Source organism: Falco peregrinus, chromosome 6, assembly GCF_023634155.1.
Source record: "Falco peregrinus isolate bFalPer1 chromosome 6, bFalPer1.pri, whole genome shotgun sequence".
Taxonomy (NCBI): Eukaryota; Metazoa; Chordata; class Aves; order Falconiformes; family Falconidae; genus Falco; species Falco peregrinus.
The window spans coordinates 64844650-64868826 of record NC_073726.1 but is presented as its reverse complement, the minus strand read 5'-3'; the positions used below and the strand labels follow the sequence as shown (position 1 = coordinate 64868826).

Genomic DNA, 24177 nt, shown 5'->3' with positions numbered 1-24177 from the left:
AATAATGAAAACTTGAAGACAGGCAGTAAGTTCACCATGATAGCATAAGTAATTTTGTCCTCTGCTTCACTGAAGACTAAAAAATTCAACTGGGGTGGCTGCTTACAGCTTACAATGTTCTAAAATACAGCCTTTCAATATATAAAGGGTGCTTGTAAGAAAGAAGACGACTTTTAGTGAGGCCTATAGTGACAGGATAAAGGGCAATGGTTTTAAACTGAAAGAGTGTAGGCTTAGGTTGGATATACGGAAGAATTTTTTTGCAATAAGGGTGGTGAGACAGGAACAGGTTGCCCAGAGAAACTGTGCATGCCTTGTCACTGGAAGTGTTCGAGACCAGGTTGGATGGGGCTTTGAGCAACTATGTCTACTGAAGGATGTCCCTGCCCCTGCGGGGGGGTTGGACTAGGTGCTCTTGAAAAGTCCCTTCCAATCCAAACCATTCTATGATTCTATAAAAATAGTGTTGTTTTTCTCATTTGTGTATCTGTCATTTGTCATGGGGATACCAATACAACAGTTTGTATGAGAATGTCTAGTTTTTCATTTTCCTCAGCCCTTTAAGTATAGGGAACTGTTACAAATGAAATTTAATCTCTATTGAACAATCAGTTTGATTCCCAAAATTGTAATAAAACGTTAATTTATCCTTTGTTCTTTATTAGTTTGTTTTAACAGCACATTAAAGCTTCAAACCACTCAGAAGTTGATTGTTTTGGGGTGCAATGCTTGTATTTATGTGTGTTGTTCTTGTATAGTAAAGGTCAAAACTGTGTAAAACATTTTATGCCTAAAACTGTTATGGAGATGCGAGCAGTTGATAAAAGAAAGGTGGCTTGGTTTTAAACAGCATATGGTAGTGAGTAATAGTAATATTATCAGACTGGATGCAGCTATGCTTGTATGGTGAGATAGCACAATGGGATTAGGTCCTGTTAATTCTGTGTTGATACATAAAATTAAGTCCATGGGTCTTGAAGAGGTACAATTCTTCTCTTAACTGGAAAAAAAAAAAAAGAAAGGTCTAAGCTTTAGTAAAGTAAAGTTCTATTTCTAGTTTTATGGCTGACTTAAGTTTGGACAGCTTTCAGGCTGCTGCTTTTTATCTGTGCTGCACTGGATATGGAGTCTTAAATCGTGTATAATGTGCTCTGAGGTTCTCACACAGAAGGAGCTATAGAAGTATAGAGGATCACTGTCAGGTGTCCTGACAATTCATTTGTGCAGATAGGTAGTGTGCCACCTGCATAAGCAATATGGTTTGTTAATCATAGTAATGTAATTGAGGCATGTCTGGCTCACTGATAGGATAACTGCTGATCTGAACCATCTGATTTAACTAATTCAAAGTTCAATCTTTCTGAAACTTGTAGTGAAGAAGAGGAGGAACTGGCACAGACATGACTACACAGAGTTGGACGATGGTTCCAAACCAGTGCAGGCAGGAACACGGACCTTTGTTAAACAGCTGCGGGCTCGCTCTTTCCCAAGGTACAGAAGCTTACTTACACATTTCAGTGGAAAAAGCAGAGAAGAGGTGTTGGCCGAGTGTGTATCAGGGGCAGTAGCATGAGTGGTTGGTTTTTGTGTTTCTTTTTTGTGCCTAAACTGTCAGAATATTCTGTCTGACAATGAATAGTCCTCAGTTCCATTACAAATAACATAGATCATTTACATGAGTGTCATGGTTTAACCCCAGTCAGAAACTAAGTACTATGCAGCTGCTGACTCACTTCATAACCCCCCACCTGCCACCACCGAGAGATGGGGAGGAGAATTGGAAAGGAACGTATAACTTGAGGACTGAGATAAGAACAGCTTAATAATTAAAATAGGAGGCAAAAAAGCCCCAAACCCAAAATTATGATAACAACAGTTATAATGAAAAGGAGGGAGAAAGGGCGAGGAATGAAATCCAAAGGGAAGGGAGAAAAAACAAGTGATACACAATACAATTGCTCACCACCCACTGATCCATGCCCAGCCAGTCCAGGCCCTGACCAACTCCCTCCAGTTTATATCCTGAGGATGATATTCTATGGTATGGATCTCTTTGCCAGGGTCAGCTGGCCTGGCTGTGTCCCCTCCTAACCTCTTGTGCCCCACCAGCCTTCTTGATGGCAAGACCTGTGAGACTGGAAAGTCATTGACTTAGTATAAATGTTACAAAGCAACAACTAAAACCATCAGTGGGCTGTTAACATTGTTCTTACACCATATCCAAAACACAGCACTGCACCAGCTGCTAAAAAGAAATTAACTCTATCCCAGCTGAAACCAGGACAGTGAACTGGTAGTCTAACCATTCTCACATGCTTTAGAGGAAAATGGAGAAACATCGTTGCACTTACACCCTGAGCTGTTTGTGATTGTGATTGACTATCTTACTGAAACATAATGACTTACAATTCTTTAAAGGAGCTTGTTGTTGTTACCAGACTGTACTTTAATGCCTTCTCTGAGAATTCCTTTTCCCCATCCTATTAAATTACTATGTTCAGTCATATAGAAAGACTATTGAGTTCCCAGGTTATGCATGGCAGTAAACATTTCCTTGCTGGTCTAGGACATTTTCATTGTTTTTTCGTTAAAAGCTTAATATAATAGTACTGAGTCCACTTCTTTTGGATTCAAATGTAGCCATTCCCATCAGTCCTCCCACAAACTGTGATATAATTTTTTTTCTAGTAGTGCTTGGCGGATACTTTTCTGCTAATATTCCATTATTTCCTTCCACCAGTGCTGATGAAGTAATTTTAAAAATGCATGGAAGCCAGTTGACACAAAGATACTTGGAGAAACATGGGTTTGATGTTCCCATTATGGTTCCTAAATTAGATGGTCTGGGGCTCAGACTTCCTCCGCCAACTTTCTCCGTTTTAGATGTGGAACGCTATGTAGGTAAGAGTCACTCTGGAGTACTTACAAATGATCCTATCTGTAAATTAAAATAAATGTTTGCATGATTGTAAGAGCTTCCAGGGTTTTAAATATATATACTAAATTGAAGACTAGCAGAGAGGAATGTTCAAGCTATGGTTTTGGTTGGGTTTTGTTGTTGGTGTGTGGTTTTTTTGTTGGTTTTTTTTTTTTTTTTTTTTACTTTCTCCTTTTTCATTGTGTGGTAGATACTTGGTAGGAGTACAGTGTTTGGCCTTGTCTGTATTCTTTTGATAACCTAATATAATGATGTGTGCTGAAAGGTGGCATCATAAAATGTTGATGGACAGAAAACCTACTGACTATAGGAAATACGTAGTGTATGGAATGTTGTTACCATTATGATGATTAGAAAAGTAATGTGTTCTGCTTTAAAGTGCAATTATAATATTGTTACTTCCAAATATTTTCATTTGTAATACTGCCTCTTCAGATTTAGAGAGACTTGATCTTCTAATTCTCATACATATATTTTGACCTGCCAGGTTCTCTAGTTTAGGGAAGAAATTGGAATGTCACAGATTTACCTTTCTGTTATTGAAGAAAACTGTATAAGTACTATTCTAACTGGAATTTTATCAAGATGATACTAACTTGTAATTTTAGAGTAATCACATTTATAATGTACATCTAGATACGTTTCAGCATTCCACAATTAATTGTCAAATTGTCGAACCGTTGTATAACTAAATGGATGTAAAACAATTATTACAATGTTGCTGTTAATCCTTTCTCTCGGCTAAAGGTTGCTTCTTGCTTGTGTAGTTCTGCAATGTATCATTTAAATATCACATCTTTTACAACCAATCCTTGTTGTCTTCAGATCTGAAGGACACTCATGACCATTCAATGAAGCTACTGTGCTATAAAGTTAACACGTATATATTAGGGGGGTAGGGATGGGCTTGTAAAATGTTTACAAAGGAATACCTGCACAGTTTTTAATGTTAATAACTTACAATTATGGCACAAGTTTAGTCCAGTTTGCTAATAATTACAAGCTGTGAGCAATAGGATTTATTATTTGTGAAGAATTCTCAGTGGTCCTTCTGTTAAATATTCAAGTGCTGTAGCGATGATTAATAGGAAGAGTGAGGAATAGATCTTCCTTAATAACTTTCTCTATGCTAGTCTTTCCAACTGAAGCTACACACTCCATTTTTTTTAAACCATTTGCAGTCATTCTGTACTGCTCTTTTTCTTTTTGGTTAACCACAGGAAAGAGGATTTATTTTTAGTGTTTTCAGTTCTGTCCTTAGCTGATTATAGCAATTAAAGTTAGACCTAATAAAAAGTTCATTTATACTGATCTGTCCCTGTTCCAAGAGAATACTGATGGTAGTGGAGTTTTTGAGCATAAATGTTTTGATAAAGGTAGGAAAAAAGTTAAATTTCTCTTAAATACCTTAATTGGCTGGTTTTATCTGTGATAGGTTTAAGAAAATCATCCTATTTTTCGCAGGTGGCGACAAAGTGATAGATGTAATAGATGTAGCAAGACAAGCAGACAGTAAAATGAAGCTCCATAATTATATTAAATATTTCACAAATCCTGACCGACCAAAAGTATTGAATGTGATCAGCCTGGAATTCTCGGACACAAAGTGAGTATTGATTTCAATTCCTTAAATGTAGGAAGTGGTTTTTACTAAGCTGAACAATATTTGTAGGAACATAATGTCTGTAGCAGGAAAGATAGGAGACTGTGTATTTTATATAGACAGCTACTGTGATGTAAAGTGGGTATAAAACATTTTTATTAATTCATAAATAATAACTTTGTAGGAAACAAATTTAAAGCTGTCATTTAAAAAGAGGTGTGCTTACTCATGATAATGGTTATTTTCTTGTGTGTTTGTGTTTGGTTTTGTTTTTTTTTTTTATAAAGGATGTCTGAATTAGTGGAAGTACCAGATATTGCCAGAAAGCTTTCATGGGTGGAAAATTATTGGCCAGATGATTCCGTCTTCCCTAAGCCTTTTGTTCAGAAGTATTGTTTGATGGGTGTCCAGGACAGCTATACCGATTTTCATATCGACTTTGGAGGAACGTCAGTTTGGTACCATGTTCTCTGGGTATGAAGGCTTCTTGATTTATGACTATGCAAAACAAAGTTTATTCAGTGTGCTGCCTTCTTCCGTGGCATTATCACCTGTATGGCATTCTGTGTTTAAAAAGCTGGGGGAAGAACTTGAAAGTCGATTACTGATTGTTGGTGTTGCATTTTTATGCTTTTATTTTAGCATGCTGTTGGTAACTTCTAGACTATAATTGATTGGCTGATCATTTTAGTAGACTGGTAGGTGATATAGTGATGTTTTAGTATGGAAAAAAATGAATGAATGAAAATCGTTGACAGACTCAACTTTTTTATTCTCACAAACTTTGACCATATATACATCATAGAAGAGGCAATTTGATTTTATATTTTCTCATTTGGCATGTGTGCACATATCCATAAATTGTTTATAAAAGTTGGAATTTTTTATGCTCCAGTGAAAAGTTCTGGTTGTTTGGTTTGTTTCTTTTACATCGCAAGACACCAACAGGTTCGTGTACTGTTGACTAAGCTTTTGGTGGATTACAACTGTGAAATACTTGGGGCTGGGAAGCCCTAACATTCCACAGTGCACGTATGGAATTCTTAGCATTTAGATTCATCTGTTACTTCATTAGGAGTGGCTCAGAGGTTGTAGTATGCCTACAGGAGGGCATTCATTTATTTGATTTTTTCGTTTAATAGGGTGAGAAGATATTCTATTTGATCAAGCCCACGGATGAAAATTTGGCTCTGTATGAGTCTTGGAGTTCCTCTGTAACCCAGAGTGAAGTATATTTTGGGGACAAAGTTGACAAATGTTACAAATGTGTTGTGAAGCAAGGACACACTTTATTTGTTCCAACAGGTAAGATTTTTACCCTTACTACTAGGACTTAAGATGCTTAATTACCAGGAGTTAAGGGTATCCTAAAATGATTGTGTTACCAGCATTTGGTTTCTTCTAAAGTTTTGGATAAAAGAGAATAATAAATTCAGAAATTTACATTTTTTTCAAAACAAGTACTTAGCTTTTTAGATTGCCTGGCAGTAATACCAGTTATTAGGGAAAGAAAGGGTGTTTGTTAAACAGTTTTAAGATAAAAAATAAAAACTTAATTTGGATATCAGGGAAATAGTTCCAATTCATAGAACACGCATTTTTCACCATTTGATAGAGATCCAGACTGAATTCTTATCTTAATTGTATAATACAGCTTTGTTTTTACAGCTTTTGAATATTGTAAGACCTATTAGGCAAAATTATTACAAGAACATGTAAACTTCTTATGCTGTAGGCTAGAGGATATAAAATAAGTCGGGTGGTTTTTTTTTTTGTTTTTCTTTTTTTTCCTTTTTTGTCTTCTGTCAGCAGGAACATCTAAACTGGGTGGAGCCAGTGGAGACTCTGAATCAAAATGAAAGTGTCCCTAAATAAAGCTGAAGAATACATAATTTAATTCAAATGTTAATTCCTTTTATTAAAAATAAAAGGATACCTGTATATATGGTTTATGAAACTGTAGAGTTCATAAATGCATTTCAGCAGCTTCCTTTAAAAATGATGCAGAGGCATGGTCTTTTCTGGTTTTCTTTAACATTTCTTTTAACTGTCACCTAATAGCATCTGATAACTTACAGGACATTTTTAAGAAAAAGAAACACCAAAACAATTAAACCCACAAAAATCCTCCAAACAAAGCACACCACCCCCACACCTCCAAACTCCCAAATACCATAAACTTTGAAGTCTTTAATAAACAAAGCATATTTTGCCAATGAAGGGAGTGCCAGTTAGTTTCTTGTATTTTCACTTATCCAGCTCATCCATATAAATACTTTTTACTATTTTATTACTAAAGATTTGTACGGGTACTAGCTTCCTTTTTTTGGGGGGGAGGAAGCTTTAAATACATGGAGAAAGAAAAGGGTGCACAGTACTGCTTCTGGAATAGGCCTCAAAGAAATATGGTCAGTACCTTAATCTGTCCTATGTAACTATAACTTCCTAGTTAGACTACTACATTTTTCGTGTAGCTCTGTTCTCTATTTGTGGGGTTTGGTGTTTACTGTTCTAGTTCATGGCTTGTGAAGAATAAATACTACATGGTGAGGAGCTATATTTGCACTAAACATTCCTGAACATCCAGAGCTTTTAAAAAACATGTGTTTTTGGCAAGAGATTACATTAATTTTCCATTTATCTAAGTGTGAAGTCATACATCTATGAACAAAGAATGCAGAATTACAGAACGAAGAACTTCAATGTGACCCACAGATCTCTGAAAATAGTTCCTGCTTCCCAAGTAATCAGATGAATCTGGGCTTTCACTACAATGTCACCCAAAAGAAAAGTATTATAACATTTTCTAATGTATATGTGTATTTGTCTGTGTGTACATATACATGTGTATATGTACACACACATAAATATTTATATATGTATGTTGGAGTATAGTGTAAGAACCAATAAATTAAACTAAGTTTCAAGACAGGCGTTTAAAAAATGGGTAATTCTGTAAGACAAATTAAAGGCTTTAAAAAAACCCTTGTATCTACTGAAAATCACTTTTGCTGTTCCTGCTTGCGCTGATGCTAGTGCATGTAATAATTATTTTATGATCTCTGAAATACATTCAGAGTAGATTTCTGATTTAAAATCAGTCTTGCATGTAGATGAATAGCACCTACTGGGAGGCTCTTGAGAGTTATTTAAATATTATTCAAGATACTCTGTGTGGTCTACACCAACTTTTTGCCTTGTTACATAGATCTTGATTAAAACTACAGCATAAAAATAGCAAGTAGGAATGTAAAAAAATTAAATCCTTTAGTTGATGCAGGTATGCCATAAAAATCCTTGGTGTTTAAGCAATAGTGATGAGGTTTTGTTGTCAGTTTTGTCAGTGTCTGGGGATATGTCTGTTTAAAGGATTGAAATACGTACGTTCTTTGGAGAGTCAGAGGTATTAATCTACTGTGATGATGGTAAGAGTGTGAAAAACTGAAACCATATTGACAAGTGCAAAGTGCAGCTGGTAATACAAGGCAATCTTCATTGCACAGAACTTCTCAAAGAACAGAAGTAAAACTGAACAATGTATAAAATTAAAAACCCTTTATACTGCATGCAGCATCGTATTATACATTCTCTCATATACCATTGTGTAGCTTCCCTCCAAGTAGGCATGTTGCTTAGTCAGCATAGTTGCTAGGTTTCGGATCTTTTAACATGTGTTACCACAAAAACTCACTCAAACTGGTTGTTCTTAACTGAATTAGGGCATGGATTTAATGGTAGTTTGCAATACATATTTTTTTATGATTTGGTCTGATCTTGCTTCAAGCTGGGGAGCTTCCTGTGTTTGTACCTCTTGCCCTACGTTCAGTCAAACTATGAAGTAATCTGCAAATGTATGGTCAACTCATCTTTTTTTAAAAGATCATCTGTATGCATGCAAAACCAGAAAAAAAAATCTTGAAAGAAGAAACTCTGTTTGTAGTCTAATTATGTTAAGGCTGCACGATATAAGCTTCCCAATTAAAAACAGTTACCTTTAAAGTTAATAGCTTAAGTTCTTTTGTGTACTTACTTGAAATTATCCAGTAGTAACCAGTTAATTGATAGCATAATGTTGGCTGTGCTTTGCCATAACGAATAGTGGAATTCACAAGGACAATATTTCAATTATGTGACAAATTTATATAGTCAGAGTGCCTAGACCAGGTTTTAAACAGATGATAATTTGGCTGGAATTAGGATGACTGTGTTTAGGGTAATTTATGGAACATATCTGAATTCTTATTTGAGTAACTTCGGTATTGTTAACTGACTTTTATGTTGTGCAAACAGCTCAGTTACTGTAAGCAACGTGTAAGTATTGAAAGGATTATAATTTCTGGTTTATGACATAACTTTTGTTCAATATATTTTTCCTTTCCTGACTAACTTATTTTTGTTCATTGGAGGGAAAACTTTTGGGAATTTTTACTTGAAAAATAACTAGCAATCTTACATCCAGCCCACCCTCTCCCACTCACCTCCCACCATGAAAAATGTCTTAGCTTCTTCAGAAAACTGTAGTTGCACTAGATTTCTTAAACACTGTAATGTTCATGTTGTTAAAATTTAGATTACTTGTTTCTAGCACAGAATAAAAATTTGTTTGCTTTTTTGTTTCTGGGTACAGCATTTTTACTTATATAAGTATTTAAAAACAATCTTAGAATAATTTATATGTATGTATTAAGTTTCTGAATCTGTCATTTCAGGCTGGATTCATGCTGTGCTCACATCTCAGGATTGTATGGCTTTTGGAGGAAACTTTTTGCACAACCTCAATATTGGCATGCAGCTCAGGTTAGTCTCAGCTCTTCCTATACCTTTTCCTCGGTTAAGTAGGATATTCTTCAATAGATATTTTTCTTCATGCTCTTAACCAGGATCAAATCAGTACAGGCTCTCAAATAGACAATAGTGGCATTTTCAATTAGAATGCATCAAGCACATACTCTTACTTCACTTCTGCAAAGTTTGTTTCAAAAGCAAAATGAAGGGTATGCAAGAATTTAAATGAATTGGGGGGGAAAAACCCCACAAAAAAACTCCCCTTGGAGATTAGTATAAGTGACTAAAACAAAACTAAGCAAGCCCAGGTGTGCAACACTTGAGTTTTGAAATGAGCCTCCTCAAGTCAGCATTGCTCTAAGGGCAGCTGTATTTAGTTTTTGTCCAAGATGTGGAGCTGTCTTCTAAACATATTGTTTTTATTTATTACAGTGGAATCCTGATAAAATTCCATCTGTTAAAAGATCACACATTGGGTTTGTATCCTAGTTTTATGAAGTCCAACTTTATTCTTAGAAGTGCCGCAGTCAAACTTGATAAGGTCAGAGCCTGGATGAGACCAGAGTTCAGTCTTGTCTGTGGTCTTGTTGGGATTTAACTATGTGGTACTTGACTTCTTTTATTTATCATGGCCATGGTTATGTTATTTTATTTTGGACATTGTGTAAATTTGAATGATTACGTAGTTGAATAATGAATGTCACAATTAAAACATTAATGTTGTGTAATATTTCTATTTAATCAGGTGTTATGAAATGGAGAAGAGGCTAAAAACCCCAGATCTTTTCAAATTCCCTTTCTTTGAAGCCATCTGTTGGTTTGTCGCCAAAAACTTACTGGAAACATTGAAAGGTAATCCTTGTTTTATTTTAAGAGATACACATGTATCTGCTTTCATTTATTTTTTCTCTTCATTGATAATGGAGAAAATTTATACTGCTGTTGTGTGAACAGATGAAATTTTTTAAGCTGGAAAACTAGACTTGAATTCCTATTCCTTTTTTTTTTTTCTTTCAAATGTCACATTATTCTTTTAACTAAATTTTAGCGAATACTACACTATGACAGTTCTAGATCCAGCAATTTTTGGTTTTAGTAAATGATCTTTCTGAAAACTACTGCAGTGATCAAAGGCTTTTAGGGTGACTTGCACTGTGGAAATCTTGGTGCACTTGGTGGTGCATGTAACCAGCACTTTGTAGCACGCTGCTGGAACCTTTGAACTGTTTTATTAGTGATTTTCATCCAGTGCTGGTAATGGTCAATGAAAACATTCTAGATCATCAAGACAGAGTATCTGAGATTTTGGCACAGTGCAATTATACTGCCAGTCAAACAGGATTAATTTGCCATTATCTGTCAAGACCTTGTTAAGGAAAATAGAAAACTTACTTCAGTGACATCAGTTTTTCATTCAGGTTTCTTCTTTATCATTTAAATCTTTAAGTATCCTTTGATAGCGTTTCTCTCATTTCAGCAAATGACTCCTTATATGATCCCACTAACTTGTACCTGTGGGTTTCTTGTTGTGGCTTCACAGCTGAATGAAGAGGTTTTCTTGCACTTCTACAATTTTCTCTGACCTTTTCAGTCAAAACACTTGTTGTGTTCTGCTCTTTGTGGTAAAGGGAAAGGTGTCTGTGAGGGCTTTTGTAGAAAAGGTGCATCAGTTCCTATAAGCTGTGTTAAATCATTTATATCAGTGCTTATCAATAGACATCTCAACAGCCTGATGTTCTTGACAGCTGCTGGTCCCTTCCAAACTCCTCATCTAGTCCTGTAATTCCTCTATCTGTACCCACGTATAATTGAGCTTGAGAAAAGTGCCTGTCTGACTTCACCTTCTTTTCCTCGAGTATATTGCCCTCTGCCTGCTCTGTTTAATCTTAATAGTAAATGTCATATTCCAAATGATGTATTTCAACAGAGAGAAATCAACTTGCAGAGGAGGCTGCTGAATTCAGCTCCAGCTTCTCAAGAGATCAGAATCTCATGTAACCTTTTTCTAATAGGGAAACAGTCACAGTTACTGAAAATTATCTATTCTCCTTTCAGCAGATTAAGGCATTGAACAACCCTTGTTTCCAAACAAGCGTTGAAAGTTTTCGAAACCTAAAGCAACTCGGAAATCTTAACAAGTAGAACAAACTTGCAAAAATTTTTTCCTTTAAAAAAAAAAAAAAAAGAGTATTTTCTTCTTGAAAGCTTACTTTGTTTGGTCTCACTTCTGTGTATCTAAAACTTACAAACTCATCAGAAGACAATAGGAGCTGTATTTCTACTGGAAAAGCAGTGGGATATACGTTTCTATATTATCTAGCTAAATACTAATAGTTTCCAGTGTCTGTTTCCTCGACTCTTCCCTCTCCCCTTTTTATACCATGACTCCTTGAGTACATAGACTAGGAGCTTCTTGGGACTTGTGTCATAGAGGATGAGTATGAAGCTTATTCTCATTTTATTTTTAATCTATGGCTTAGCAGATATTTTGTTGCAGAGCAATGCTATAATCTATGAATTTATCATAAAAAGTAAAAATTGAAGTTTCCATGACTAGAGTGAAGATTTTGTTGGGCTTTGGCATCAAGACAGACTCATGTGAATTAGGTGTTTACTAGTAAGAATCTGTTGTTTAATAAATAAGGGGTGATACCAGTTTGGTTATGAAAGGTATGGTGATGACCAACTTGTAAAACGTTGAGTGGTTAGCAGTACTTTGTGTGAAATTCAGGTCAGTAAGCAAAATCAGCACAATGTGTTTTTCTGGTTATTTTTATAAAATGATAACAAGGTCATAAACATTTTGACTTTGTCTTTTCATTGGCAAGAAGTGTTTTATGATACTTTAAGTGCTGTGGCATTCACCTAAGCTGTTTTTCTTCATAGTTCTTGGGGCTTCAGATTAGGTAACTTATTCATCTGATACTCGTTAATTTTTATTACTGTTATGCCATGCAGTCTTTTCTATTGCAACTAAAAAATCCAGCCTGTGGTGCTGCATTGTATTCTCAAAATTCTATCAACTGAGTCAGCTAGTGGGCAGGAAGACTTCTGCTGCAACTCAAAGGCCTGCCACTCCTCGTACCCTTTAACAAGTAGGAGGCATCTTTGAGGGAAGAACAGCTGTTTAGTAACAAACTTCCCTTTTTCTGCCAGCAGACTAATACATTATCCATCAGAATATGGTTTATTAGTGTATTCTTTTAAGGGAATAAAATGAGCCGAATATCCCTAGTATTGGTCAGTTTGCTGTTGACAAGTGGAAATATTTGTCAGGAACATGGAGAGAGATTGCAGTCTACTTTTGACTGTTTATGGAGTGTTTGTCTTTTTCCTTCTCTTTTTCCCCATGAAGGAAAAGAGAAAATTGAAAAGGAATTGGAGTCCCTTGGGAGCACCAGCTTTCTTAAGAAGAGCAGCTTCTGTAGCAGAGTGATTTCCACCCCTTGCTCCCTTTGATTTTTGGGAGGAAAAATGATGTCAACTGCATGAGGGAGAACTGTGATAATTGGAAGGGTGTCAGAAAATATTTGGGGAGTGGAAGTGTGCCACTGAACCATTTGCTGTATGTATGGGAATAAGCAATAGGGATTGTAATTTAGAGCTACATCCCACATCCTTCTGGTTCCCTTTGACTAAAATATTTCTGAATGAAGTAAAAGTGATTTCTTTTTTCAAAGGTGTTTTCTCTTGTTCTGTACTTGAGATCTGTTTTGGTCTAATTGACCTTTACTATGTTGTAAATGATCTCCAATTCATGCAAGAATAAGTCAAAAAGGAAAGGAAGATTTTGCATAGCATCACTTCAGTGTTGGGCTGGCTTGTTTTGTTACGGTATGCACACAAATACAGGATGTCATGTTTCATTTGCTTGCACAATTTATCCTTTTTTGTGCAACGTTATTGGCTGAAAGGTAGGTATCATTCTATTGTTTTCACTGTTAATGTGGTTCTAAATTGGTGTCTGTATCCTTTTTAGAACTGAGGGAAGATGGTTTCCAGCCTCCAAGCTATTTAGTACAAGGAGTGAAGGCTTTACTTACTGCTTTAAAATTATGGATGAAAAAAGAAGTAAGTATAAGTGATGTTGTTTGCTATTTTGGTGAGCTCTAGTTTGATTTAGAAGTAAGTGAAGGTCCTATCCCCTTTTGAAGTTTAAGATTATTTTAATCCATTAATGAGTACTGAAAGACTCTGTGGTGATTATATACTGCTGATCTGGAGAAGAAGCATCATGACAATTTTGTATTCCATGATGCTAATAAAGTCTTTTTAGACCAATTAATAATAAGCTTTGTATTTTAGCTGATAGAAGTAGAATCTTGCTTCACCTCAGGATGGAATAAGAATGCTAGAGGATAAGCAGATAATGTGGGGCTTTTTTCTAACAAATCTGGCTTTATAATTGATTCATTCTAGTCTGAGGCAATGGAGGGATGGAATGCCCTGATACTTAGCATTTTCCAATAACGTCAGTACTTTGGAGAACACATTTCAGGTATGCCTGTCTTGCTGAAGAGTTAGTTTAGATTCAGATGAGGACATTAACTTCAGTTGAATACCATCCCTGTTGAACATTGGCTGACTCTTGTAAAATCATTAATATCTTGTCTATGCTGGCTTTGCTGGTGCTCCACTCTCCAGGAAAGCTTATTTGTTTTGGCACAGCACTGGGTCTGGCCTAACTCCATGTGTTTTATCATGTGCCTTGAGCTAATCAGTCCTCTTGGAACCGGTGCTTCTGGGAAGTGCTGTTCACTGACAGGCAGTTTGGTTCTGACTGAGCTTATTAATTCTAGGTTTTTTCTGGCCATGCTGACTTGAACTGGCTCTTGGGGATCTCATTTGGTCTTTCTGCACAGAAGTTCTCCTTGTAAGAGAACTTACTATACAACAGGTACGATATTTGCACAGTGCTGCATCCAGCGTAATGAGCTTTGAGGAACTGAACACCAAGTGCAAACGCAGAGGTGGTTACTTTGTGTGGAAGCTGCAGGAGTCCAGCCTGTGTAGCGTTACTGATTCCAGGTGAACCTTTGCTGGCCCTCTGAAACACCTTGGAGTTGGTTCTCCAGTGTCTGTGCCATTCTGGATCAAAACTAGCTAGTAAGCAGTGTAGCAGTATTTACAGGATATTGTGCCTAAGCTGTTAAACCATGTGTGAATCCAAGCTCTTTCTCCCTTAGTGGTATGGGTAATAAGCAAACCAAGTAATCGGACTGCTGGTAACGGAGATCAAACATAGCCCGTATAAATCCTTATTTTGATTTGAAATTGGATTGGAATCCCTCTTTCTAGATTGCTGTAATACAGTATTGTAGCATTTGTGTACCGTCTTGTAGCTCATTAAGTATTTTATTTATATCACTTAGACTGTGATCTGTTTCCTACTTTCTTGTGCAAAGAAGCTAATTGCACATGCTGCATTCTGAATGCTTATTAATGAGACCTGTGAGTATTCCCAAACTACTGGCTGAACAGAAACGTCAATTGTGAGGAAACCGTGCAGCATCAGTGAACTACTCAGTGTTTTCTGCTGTCCACAAGCTATCATGTTTTGTACCTTGTGTTCATCTTTTCTAGCTGCTGCTTTGTAAAAGAGCTAATCTTTTATTTGCAGCAGGCCATGTGCATGATAGGATTGTAGTTGTGTGCAGCTGAAGGCAGGAGGAGCTTTGTACATTGCTGTATGATTGCTCATGCTGGGGATTTCAGAGAGATTCTGAAAGAGAAATGACAAATGAATACTCCTCAAATGAGAAGCCTACTCATGAGGTTTCACATTTGTATCATGGAGTATGTCTTTTCAAGACAAGTGAATTGTCTTAGTGAATTGTTTTAAACTACTTGCTGGAGAAATTAAAACTCTGCTTCAGCAGGGCAGCAGTATCTTCATTTCTGCAATATTTAAAAACTGCCAAAATTTACAAGATGCTGAGAATAGAGATTGAGTGCTACTAAAATTATTTTAGTTTTCATGTCTTGATTTGAATTCAGTTTGTGCAAGGCTTTTATCAGTATGAGTATTCTCAGATTATTTTGGTGCAGATCATCAGTCTGCATGTTAGTTGATGTAAACAATGACTATGATGACCTATTGAGTTGTCAGAGCTCTTGGATTTTAGCTCTGGCTTCCTGCCAGCTTGCATAAGCAACAGGTCTCAGATTCAGTTGTTCAGATGTTTGATTCATGTACCAATAAGGTGATTTTGGGCAACTGTTTTCTGTTTTTAAAGAAGATATTAATAGCTGTTGTAAAACAAAAAAAAATGGCCAGTTTCTTTTTTATAAGGAGTGAGGGATGTGAGGTTTATTATTTTTATTTTATCTTTTTGTGTGTGTGTGTGTGTGTGTGGTTTTGAGTATTGATATACTCCATTGTGATGCTAGTCTCCAAAGATGGGTGCATTGATTTACCTGCCAGGATTTTTTTTATCTGTATCTCTTGATTTAAGACAAGTTTCTTTTTCCTCTGTATATTTCCAAAATATTTACAAAACCATTTCTTGAAACTCTTGAATGAATCACAGCTTTTTTTCTATTGTTTTCTTTACCTGCAATTTATATCTGACATACTTAGGCCATTTTGTTGCTACTGTTCTCCTTACTCCAGGAGAATTCCTCAGTCCCAAAGGCTGCTTGTTCCTTTTCCAAGAACCAATATGCAGAGACAACTTAAACCCAAGTTATTTAATAATGATAATAATTTTTCAGGCATGGTGTCTGTAGGTATTTATATTTCCTGCACATTCTTCCCTTCTGTCGGACTGTTAGATTATGTATCCATTTGAATTTGTTCATGTATTTAAGTTGCTGGGGTGAATTTTTAGTCTTCCTTCCTGCCTTCCTGCCTCTCTTTCTTTTCTCTCCCCCCTTTTTTAAAAAAATAATTATGCTGCCACAGCTTACTTGAGAAAGCCTTGGTATAAATAGATACTTCTTATAGTGGCAAAGAAGTGAGTTTGCCAGTGGAACTTACTCTGCTCAGAGAGTTACCGTAAATCATACTGCCAAACTAATGTGCTTCTGATATAAAATGTTTGCATTGGGAAAGCTTTTCAGTATTTTTATACCAGAAAAACTTGGAAGTCAGTCTTGTGGAGGATTGCATCAGTCACTCCCTCTTGGAAGTCCTCATGGACGGGAAGGCTTTTGGGAGAGTGAAGTCCTCAAGTAGAAAGAACTGAATGGTCCTAAGATGACCAGTAACTTACTGTAAAAATCATACAGTTTAGTAACAGGTGCTGTGTTCCCACGTGTAAGTGTGTGGAGGTGATGCATTCAAAGAATGAGCAATGGTAAATAATAGCAGCTGATTTAATCTTTCCTGTAGAATTAATGGCACTGAAATGAATTATACCATGGTTATACACCCAAGTTGTTTTTTGGAGCAAGCGTTTGTTTTGTTGACTTAGAGGAAGCCACATTCAATGAAACGCACATGCAGTATCAAATTGCTTCTAGCCATAATTTTGCTGCTGAACCTTGTTTTTGAAGTATGGGTAGCTGAAAGTGTTTGTGGGATGTTTTTCCATTTAAATAGCTGATTAAGAGGATAGAATTCATGTCAGTCATTCTGGTCGATGAGTTGAGTGTTATTTTTTCTGTTTAATTTTACCTGAAAGTGTTTTCAGGCACATTTAAACTGTTCATACAAAGTATTAAACATACTTTTTACTAGATCTAACTGTAGAGTGTTTGGACTTACTCAGATTGGTAGTATATATATTTTATCAGAGACAGAAATATGTCTCTGATACAGTTTCAGAGGATTAAAGGGAACATAAACTGTTGTGGTTTCATAAATTTTTTTAATAGGGAATGACTTTTTAAACTCACTTTCTCCAACCTACTAGATTCTAAATAAGCTAAGAAAGTAACTTTTTAAAGTGAAATGTGAAGCAGATGTCTAAAAATCTGCATGTTGGTTACTGATTATTACTCTTTATTTGCTCTGTAGATTAAATTTTTTGCTGCAGTGAAATTCCCTTAGTCTTTAGCTGTTTTGAAGGTCATGACTCTTATTAAAGTTTCTGCTAAAGGAAAAAAAAAAAAAGCTGATTACTGTACTGAGGGGGACAAAAAAATAAAGTAGTTGTCAGTATGGCTTTGTATTACCCCTTCCTTGGATTCTTAAGAGACACATTGAGGGATATCTGCTGCCTTCTAAAGCTTGAACTGGAAGCCTCAATGTGTGTGTGTATCTGTTCTGGAAGTTTGCAGTCATTATTACAGATATTAATTTTATTTTTTTTTTCCTCCTGTACATTTCTTTTGTATTACTTCTGCTTTTACCTGAAAAAAATGAATTGAGTATCTTTTCTTCCCTCTTTGCATACAGCTTGTAACAGAACATGCCTTTGAAATTCCAGACAACATTAGGCCTGGGCATCTCATAAAAGAGCTCTCAAAAGTGATTCGTTCTGTAGAGGTAAGAACAGAGGCAACCCTACATAAGTCTGCAGGAAAAAAAAATCGTTGGGTCAGGGAAATTCATAGTAGTTATGCTTCTAATTGATCATATTAATCTTTAATTTTTTAATGTTCATTTAATATTAGAAGATCAAGAGGAAAACTACGGAATACTAAGCTATGAGCATTTCAGATAAAATGTATAGCAAGGGTATTCTATGTTTGGGTTTTTCATATTTTTAATGGTAAAATTACTTGTAAGTCAGTATTTCTAATACATTCTTACTTAAAACCACTTAAAATAATTACTGTGATTATGTTGTTACAGAGTTTAATTTGAAAATCTATGCATATTCTATTGTCATACCGTTATTATTTCTGGTCCAGTTGTCATCTCTTTTGTTCTTTTTCTGATGTTTTAATGATATTTGTGTTAGTCAGTGTTTTTTTTCTTCTTAATGAATATTGATTCATGAAAAATTCTCACATTGGCATGTGGAGAGAACAGTTCTGAGAACTGAAGAGAGATGTGATCTGCTGAGTAGAATACATGTCTATCCTATGCTGCCTTTGTGAATAAAACCTTATGTTTTGGTGTTAATTTTTGGTGTTAAGCACTGCTATTACGGGAGTATGTATATGGGAAAGAGGTGCAATAGAAATAAGCCTTGTACATCAAATCCATAGGAAATATGTAGTACTTCTCTAAAAGGTCTAACAGTTTTATTTATTTATATAATTTATATTTAAATAGATGAATAAGAAGCAGCACTTAAATATGTGGATTTTTTCCTCTGAGACTGTTCTGAAGTATGTGTTTCTAATTAAAGGAGGAAAACAGCAAACTAGTTAAAACTCAGGGAATTCTCGGTGTGTGTCCAACTTCACGGTCTTCGCATGAAACAACTTCGCCTCACCACTCCAGACGAAGGGTGAGGAAACTGCGAGATCATGCCACCAAAACTCCTTCCAATCTGGACATCCTTGAACTCCACACTAGGGAGGTACTGAAAAGGCTGGAGATGTCACCTTGGGAGGAGGCAAGTATTAAGTTATGTGCAAGAAAAACAAAGCCAGAGTGGATTTCTAATCTCTGTTGAAAGGGAGAAGCTTTTAACAGGCATAAGAATACAGGCTACTACTCTGTCATATGAGATATGGATAGATTTGTTTTCAGTTTCTTTCTTTTGAGTTTTCCTGAAATGAATTTTTTTCTTCCTTGGTCATTTTTTTGTGGCGGTTCCTTCACTGTTGTGTTTCAGAAGGCGCCCCGAATCTGCTACCTACTTCAAGTATAGTTTTTGGATTGGGACTGCTGTAGCTCTCAAGTACTACTTTGAATCAGGTCTGTGAAGAAAAGGGAGCTTGCAGAACCTTTATTTGGTGAGGCTCTGAGCCAGCCTGCCTCGCTATGTGTTTTTAGATAGCTTTTTCTTGTAGTTCTGTTACTGTGATTTGATTAGCCTTGGTTTTCAGTCGTGTTCCTGTTTCCTGTATGACAGTGCCTCGCTATCAGTAAGCCTAAGGCTGCCTCTGGTCTCCGTTGTGGGGCTGTGGACTTTGTGGTCGTATTACAAAGGTATCATGGAGTGATAAATAAGTAAAATGTAGTCTCTTGAAAAATTCTTTTTTTCAGGTTTGATGACCTTATTTCAAAACAGCAACAGAAATGGGAGGAGGAATGAGAGAGTGGAAATAAGTAGCTTTATGAAAGGAAATAAGTAGCTTTGTGAGAATAACAAATGCTGACAAATTTAGTTGGGACAGGATGGACTGTCACAGTGGAAAAATACTGATACTGATTTTCATAAGGCATGAACAAGAGACATTCATTTCGAGACGTTCCCCAAAGACAGAAAGCTGAACTTAAATTTTATGACAAATAGTTAACCTCTGCAGTTCACTGCTACAAACAAATGTTTAGGAGTATTAGTTACCGTCATTTAATGTACAAATATATTGTTCACTATCAGTATTAACATGTAAAACATGTTAAAAAACCATACCGTTTTACATGTTCCTGGTTTGGCATATAAATGTATCACTGATTGCTTCAGAGTATGTGTCAAATGCAAATGGCTTTGAGCTAAGAAAGTTCTGCTTATGGCAGGTTACTTTGCATTACTGATGTTTTACTGTCCTGTAAATCAGTTTTGAGATACTAATTCCAGGGAACAGATATCCAATCCAGGAGTTGCCTTATCAGTTCCAAGCCCAACTTTTGGCTTGCCCGTCTATTGGTATTTCTTTGTTTTGAATACAGTGATAATTCTTCAAAGGAAACATAAAAGGAGTATTATAGTGAAGTTGTAGTTGTTCCAGATATTTTAGGAGAATATTGATGATTCAGGGAAGGAGAAGGTGCAGTCTGTTCTTTTTTACACCCAAACATGTTTTGTCTGAGCTTTCTTCAGTTGGTTATCAGGAAGGTAATCATCCTGATGTTGAGTTTAAACTTCTGTGGAGTACAGGAAAACCAGTTGAATTTATAGAAATAAATAACAAGCAATATTGCTTTTACTTCTTTAGGATACCGCAAGCTCGAAACTGAATGGGAGATTTAACAAGCCCTTTCAGCCATCTTCTACAGTACCTGAATGGCGAACAAAAGACAATGATCTTCGCCTTCTGCTCTCAAATGGAAGAATAATTAGGTACAAAGGGTTGATTGTGGATCACTTCTTCCTAGTCATTATGGTCTGGAGCGTGCTAATTGCTAATAACATTTCTGTTTGTGGAGCTCTGGGTTCCCTTCTACCAGTAAGATTCATGTTAGGAATGTTGAAGGAATGCGTTGTCCCTTGTGTCTGCTGTCCCCTAGTGGAGCCACGGTTATGGAGTGATCTACGTATGTTCGTATGTTCCTTTGTTAACAGCGTTTCATTCAGTTGCTCAGTTGGGTTTGTACTGAAGGGAATGCTTCACAGTAGAAATGGTTGGTTTGTATCCATCTATTAGAGTGATTTTTCATTAAAAATACACAGGTGTAAAACTTTGCATCTTTGTGGAAATGACAGGCATAGATTAAGAATATGTACAATTTGGAACGAAGAGGTGAGCATAAGAGAACATTACTGTTGTATCTCAAGAGTGTGTTGTAAATAATTAAAACAGTTGCTTCAGGTTGGTAAGAATAACATGTTGGTTTGTTTTTTTTTTTCTTGTGAGACAGAGATGAGAGACGCCCATTTACTGATCGAAGTCTTTACACAGCAGATAGTGAGGATGAAGATGACAGAACAAGGTCAAAAAAGACGACTGTTAAGGTAGAAGACCAGCCCTCAGGGTCTGAAGGAGAAGGGAATGCAGATGCCCAGAAACCACTGAACAGTAAGCTTGTCTCTTAAGTCCTATCCATTGAACGTTTTGATGATCTTAAAGAGGGTCTAACTATTGTCAAGTTGTGACTGAAATTTTACCTAAGTGTAAAGAGGATAAACTAATAGATCAGAGAAGTAATATTAGAAGTTACAACAAAACATTTGTCAAATATTATCTGTCTACTGAAGAAGAGAACAGGATAGAGTAGGAAAGTAAATTCACCTTTTTATGTTAGTGCCATCTTGAATACCCTGTACAGTGTTTTTCGGAGTGGAGATTCAGTTGGTGTTCTGGATGAGTATTTATTCCTTTTGATCTGTTTCATAATATAAGAACACTGATTTTTCTTGACCAAAATATACTTAAGTGTGAAAAGTTCATCACATCATTCACTCTAGAGGATAAAAGTTCATAACATGCAGCTAATTGTAAACCTATCGTATACCTCACTTTTCTGTTCCATTTGGTGATTACATACTTGACCATACAATTTTTTACATTTTGCTAATGAATAGGTTTATTCCATAGAGGTGATCAAACATCATTTAACATTAATAAAATCTTATGCTTTCAACCTCGGCAGTAATCTGCAAGGCTGGGGAAGAATTTAGGTTATCTGTAAAACACTTTAACACCACTTGCCAATACTTTAAACCATTCTTCACTAGTAGTTAATATTTTTTTAAGTCTTTCTGTACCCTCAAACCCTCCTGCCAAGTGTTCAGCAGTGCTGATCACACAGTGCATTAGTAAAGTATCAATACTGAATGTCTGGTTTTGGTGCCTATTTTTAATAGCATGGCTTTGTGCAGTGACAAATTGGTCCTTGACATAGCTGTTCAGCTCTCAGTTTAATTATAGAAGTCACATCCTTTCACAGTAGAGTTTACAAGGGCTCAGAGGGTATGTGTTAGGAAACTGACATCAACACTTAAGATAATAAGACTCCTCTAGAGACTTACAGTTCCCTTAGTTTCCTGCACAACAATCTGTAACAACATTTGAGTCTGTCAGTCTGGATAAAATATTTTATTATTTTCATTAATAAAGCAATTTGTAATCCCTGTTGACTGTACTTCCAAAGGTCACAGAGAACAGTATTAAAAAATTTGCACAGGAGAGAGGTCCCTCTTGAGTACTCATGAACCAACAAGGCAAACAGCTTATTGAGTGAAGGCTTCAGCATGTATGGCCTTTTTCCACTTTCAGAATTCAAGTAAATGAAACTAAGTTTTACACTTGAATCAAAGATTAAGTCATACAGAGAAATGGTAGGTTTTCTTCAAAGTTGTTGCTCTTATTTGATACAGAGTGAATATGGCAATGTGTATCTAAATGTAGGAAACGTACTTAGAACTAGTAATGAACGTTGAGATTCTTCTTCCAGAAATTGAGTACTCGGGACTATCGCTGATATTTTTAGTTGAATAGTAAGTCTCTTCAAACTTCCATGTTAAAGATCACCTTCATTTGGTTGTTTTTCTTTAACTGAAGGACTACAGAGAGAAAAAGAGACAGAGAGGGAAGATACTCTTCTTCCAAGAATTCCATAGAAGAAACTACCTGTTTCTGTAACAGCTACCACCTGCCATTGTTCTTACTGGGATTTAGGCCAAGAGGCAATGTCCACAGAGAGATGCCTTTTAACAGATCAAGCTCTGTATAGCTTTGTGTGTCATGCCAAGATCCTGGTTCTAAATGGTGACCCGGTGTTACCAGAGAGACAAAGATCATGTGCTGTGCTTATTAGAGCAAGATACTTTGTGTGGATGAAGGGGAAGGTGATTTAAGATATTTTTTTGAAATCACGGTAGCTTAGCCTGTTCTTACTGGTAACAACTGTTTTCATTTGCCCAATTTCTGGAGTATTCCTCCCAGTCTCTGGACGTGTGTGGAGCCATAACTTTTCTTGAGAAAGGCAGTAGTCCAAAGAAAAATTCATTTGAGCTACATACGGTATTATTTTCTGTATTGTGCATGCTGTTGCTTATCCTAGAATCTTGTTTGCCTTTTTGAAATGAGCCAAAGGCTTGAGATATCAACAGAAATCCCTTGGGTTTTTTTCAGCTACAGTAATTTAGAATATTCACTCTATTGTCATATGTTCAGCATTACTTAGCTTAACTTCATATACAGTGGTGTTGCTCATTTACTGTGTTTCAATAGTCCTCACAGCTCGTTCTAATACTAGCTTAAGTTTAATTAGTCTTCTCTAGATTTTGGTCCCAGATGTTCACTTTACTCACTTTCTGATAACTGGTTTCATTCTTAGCTTGCGTCTGACTCTAAAAACAATTACTGCTTATGTAGTGTTTAGAAATTAATAATATCCCTTGGAATATATCTGATGCCTATCTGTGAGCTTTGCCACAGTCTACAATAGGAACAAAATCCTACCAGCATTGCAGTGTATATGGGGTTACAGGTACATCTTTTATGCTTGCATAATGAATGAATTATGAAGAATTGCATTCAGTTTATCTAGTTTCATATAAAACTGTGCTGAAACAAAACAACACAGATCAGAAACTAGCTCTGGAATGAAGAGAAGTACAGTTAAAATGTTGGTTTGCTTTCAGCATAGTTTTATATTGAAACCATAAGTACTTGAAAACTTGAAGAACTTATGTTACTTTCTTTATCCACTACCTTTTTGGACACATATTCATAATTTTTTTTTATTCTATTTGGGTTTTCTCCAAAAAATTTCTGCTAGTTAAACCGTATATTATAGTCTTCCACAAATTTATACTTAATTAAGGTTTCTGCCAGCAGCCTTGACACAGGTGCACATAAAACCCACTGATCTTGAGCCTTGGATTCCAAACACGTACAGATGTGTTGCCTAGTCATGGTTGTCTGGGACATACAGTGTCTTTTAAGAGTACGTGCTTCTGCGAGCTGCTCGCTACTTCATGTTTGAGTTTTTTCTGCACTTAAAAAAGTAAACCATGTGGACTAAGTGGCTGATTTGATTGATTGCTTTGTCATATGCCAGTGTTTCTGATGTCTTATTTTGACACCTTATTTTCTGATTAGTACTTTATCTTAGTACTAGCAAAAAGCATGGTATTTCTTCTCTTCCTTTCAGGTCTTTCTGTGATGAAAACCAATGCAA

The 24177-nt window shown here is 36.1% G+C and overlaps 1 protein-coding gene across 2 annotated transcripts in view; it reads left to right on the top strand.

Annotated features, from left to right (window-relative positions):
* The window catches only part of KDM7A (lysine demethylase 7A), a 71847-nt gene that overhangs the window by 33085 nt on the left and 14585 nt on the right, over positions 1 to 24177 (top strand). For both annotated transcript variants that reach the window (XM_055807581.1, XM_055807580.1), the window contains exons 3-14: positions 1374 to 1491; positions 2741 to 2901; positions 4403 to 4544; positions 4829 to 5015; positions 5684 to 5846; positions 9251 to 9338; positions 10072 to 10178; positions 13306 to 13397; positions 17668 to 17757; positions 18569 to 18778; positions 20268 to 20392; positions 20911 to 21068. In XM_055807581.1, the coding sequence (XP_055663556.1) occupies positions 1374 to 1491; positions 2741 to 2901; positions 4403 to 4544; positions 4829 to 5015; positions 5684 to 5846; positions 9251 to 9338; positions 10072 to 10178; positions 13306 to 13397; positions 17668 to 17757; positions 18569 to 18778; positions 20268 to 20392; positions 20911 to 21068 (1641 nt within the window). The remainder of the gene's footprint in view (positions 1 to 1373; positions 1492 to 2740; positions 2902 to 4402; positions 4545 to 4828; positions 5016 to 5683; positions 5847 to 9250; positions 9339 to 10071; positions 10179 to 13305; positions 13398 to 17667; positions 17758 to 18568; positions 18779 to 20267; positions 20393 to 20910; positions 21069 to 24177) is intronic.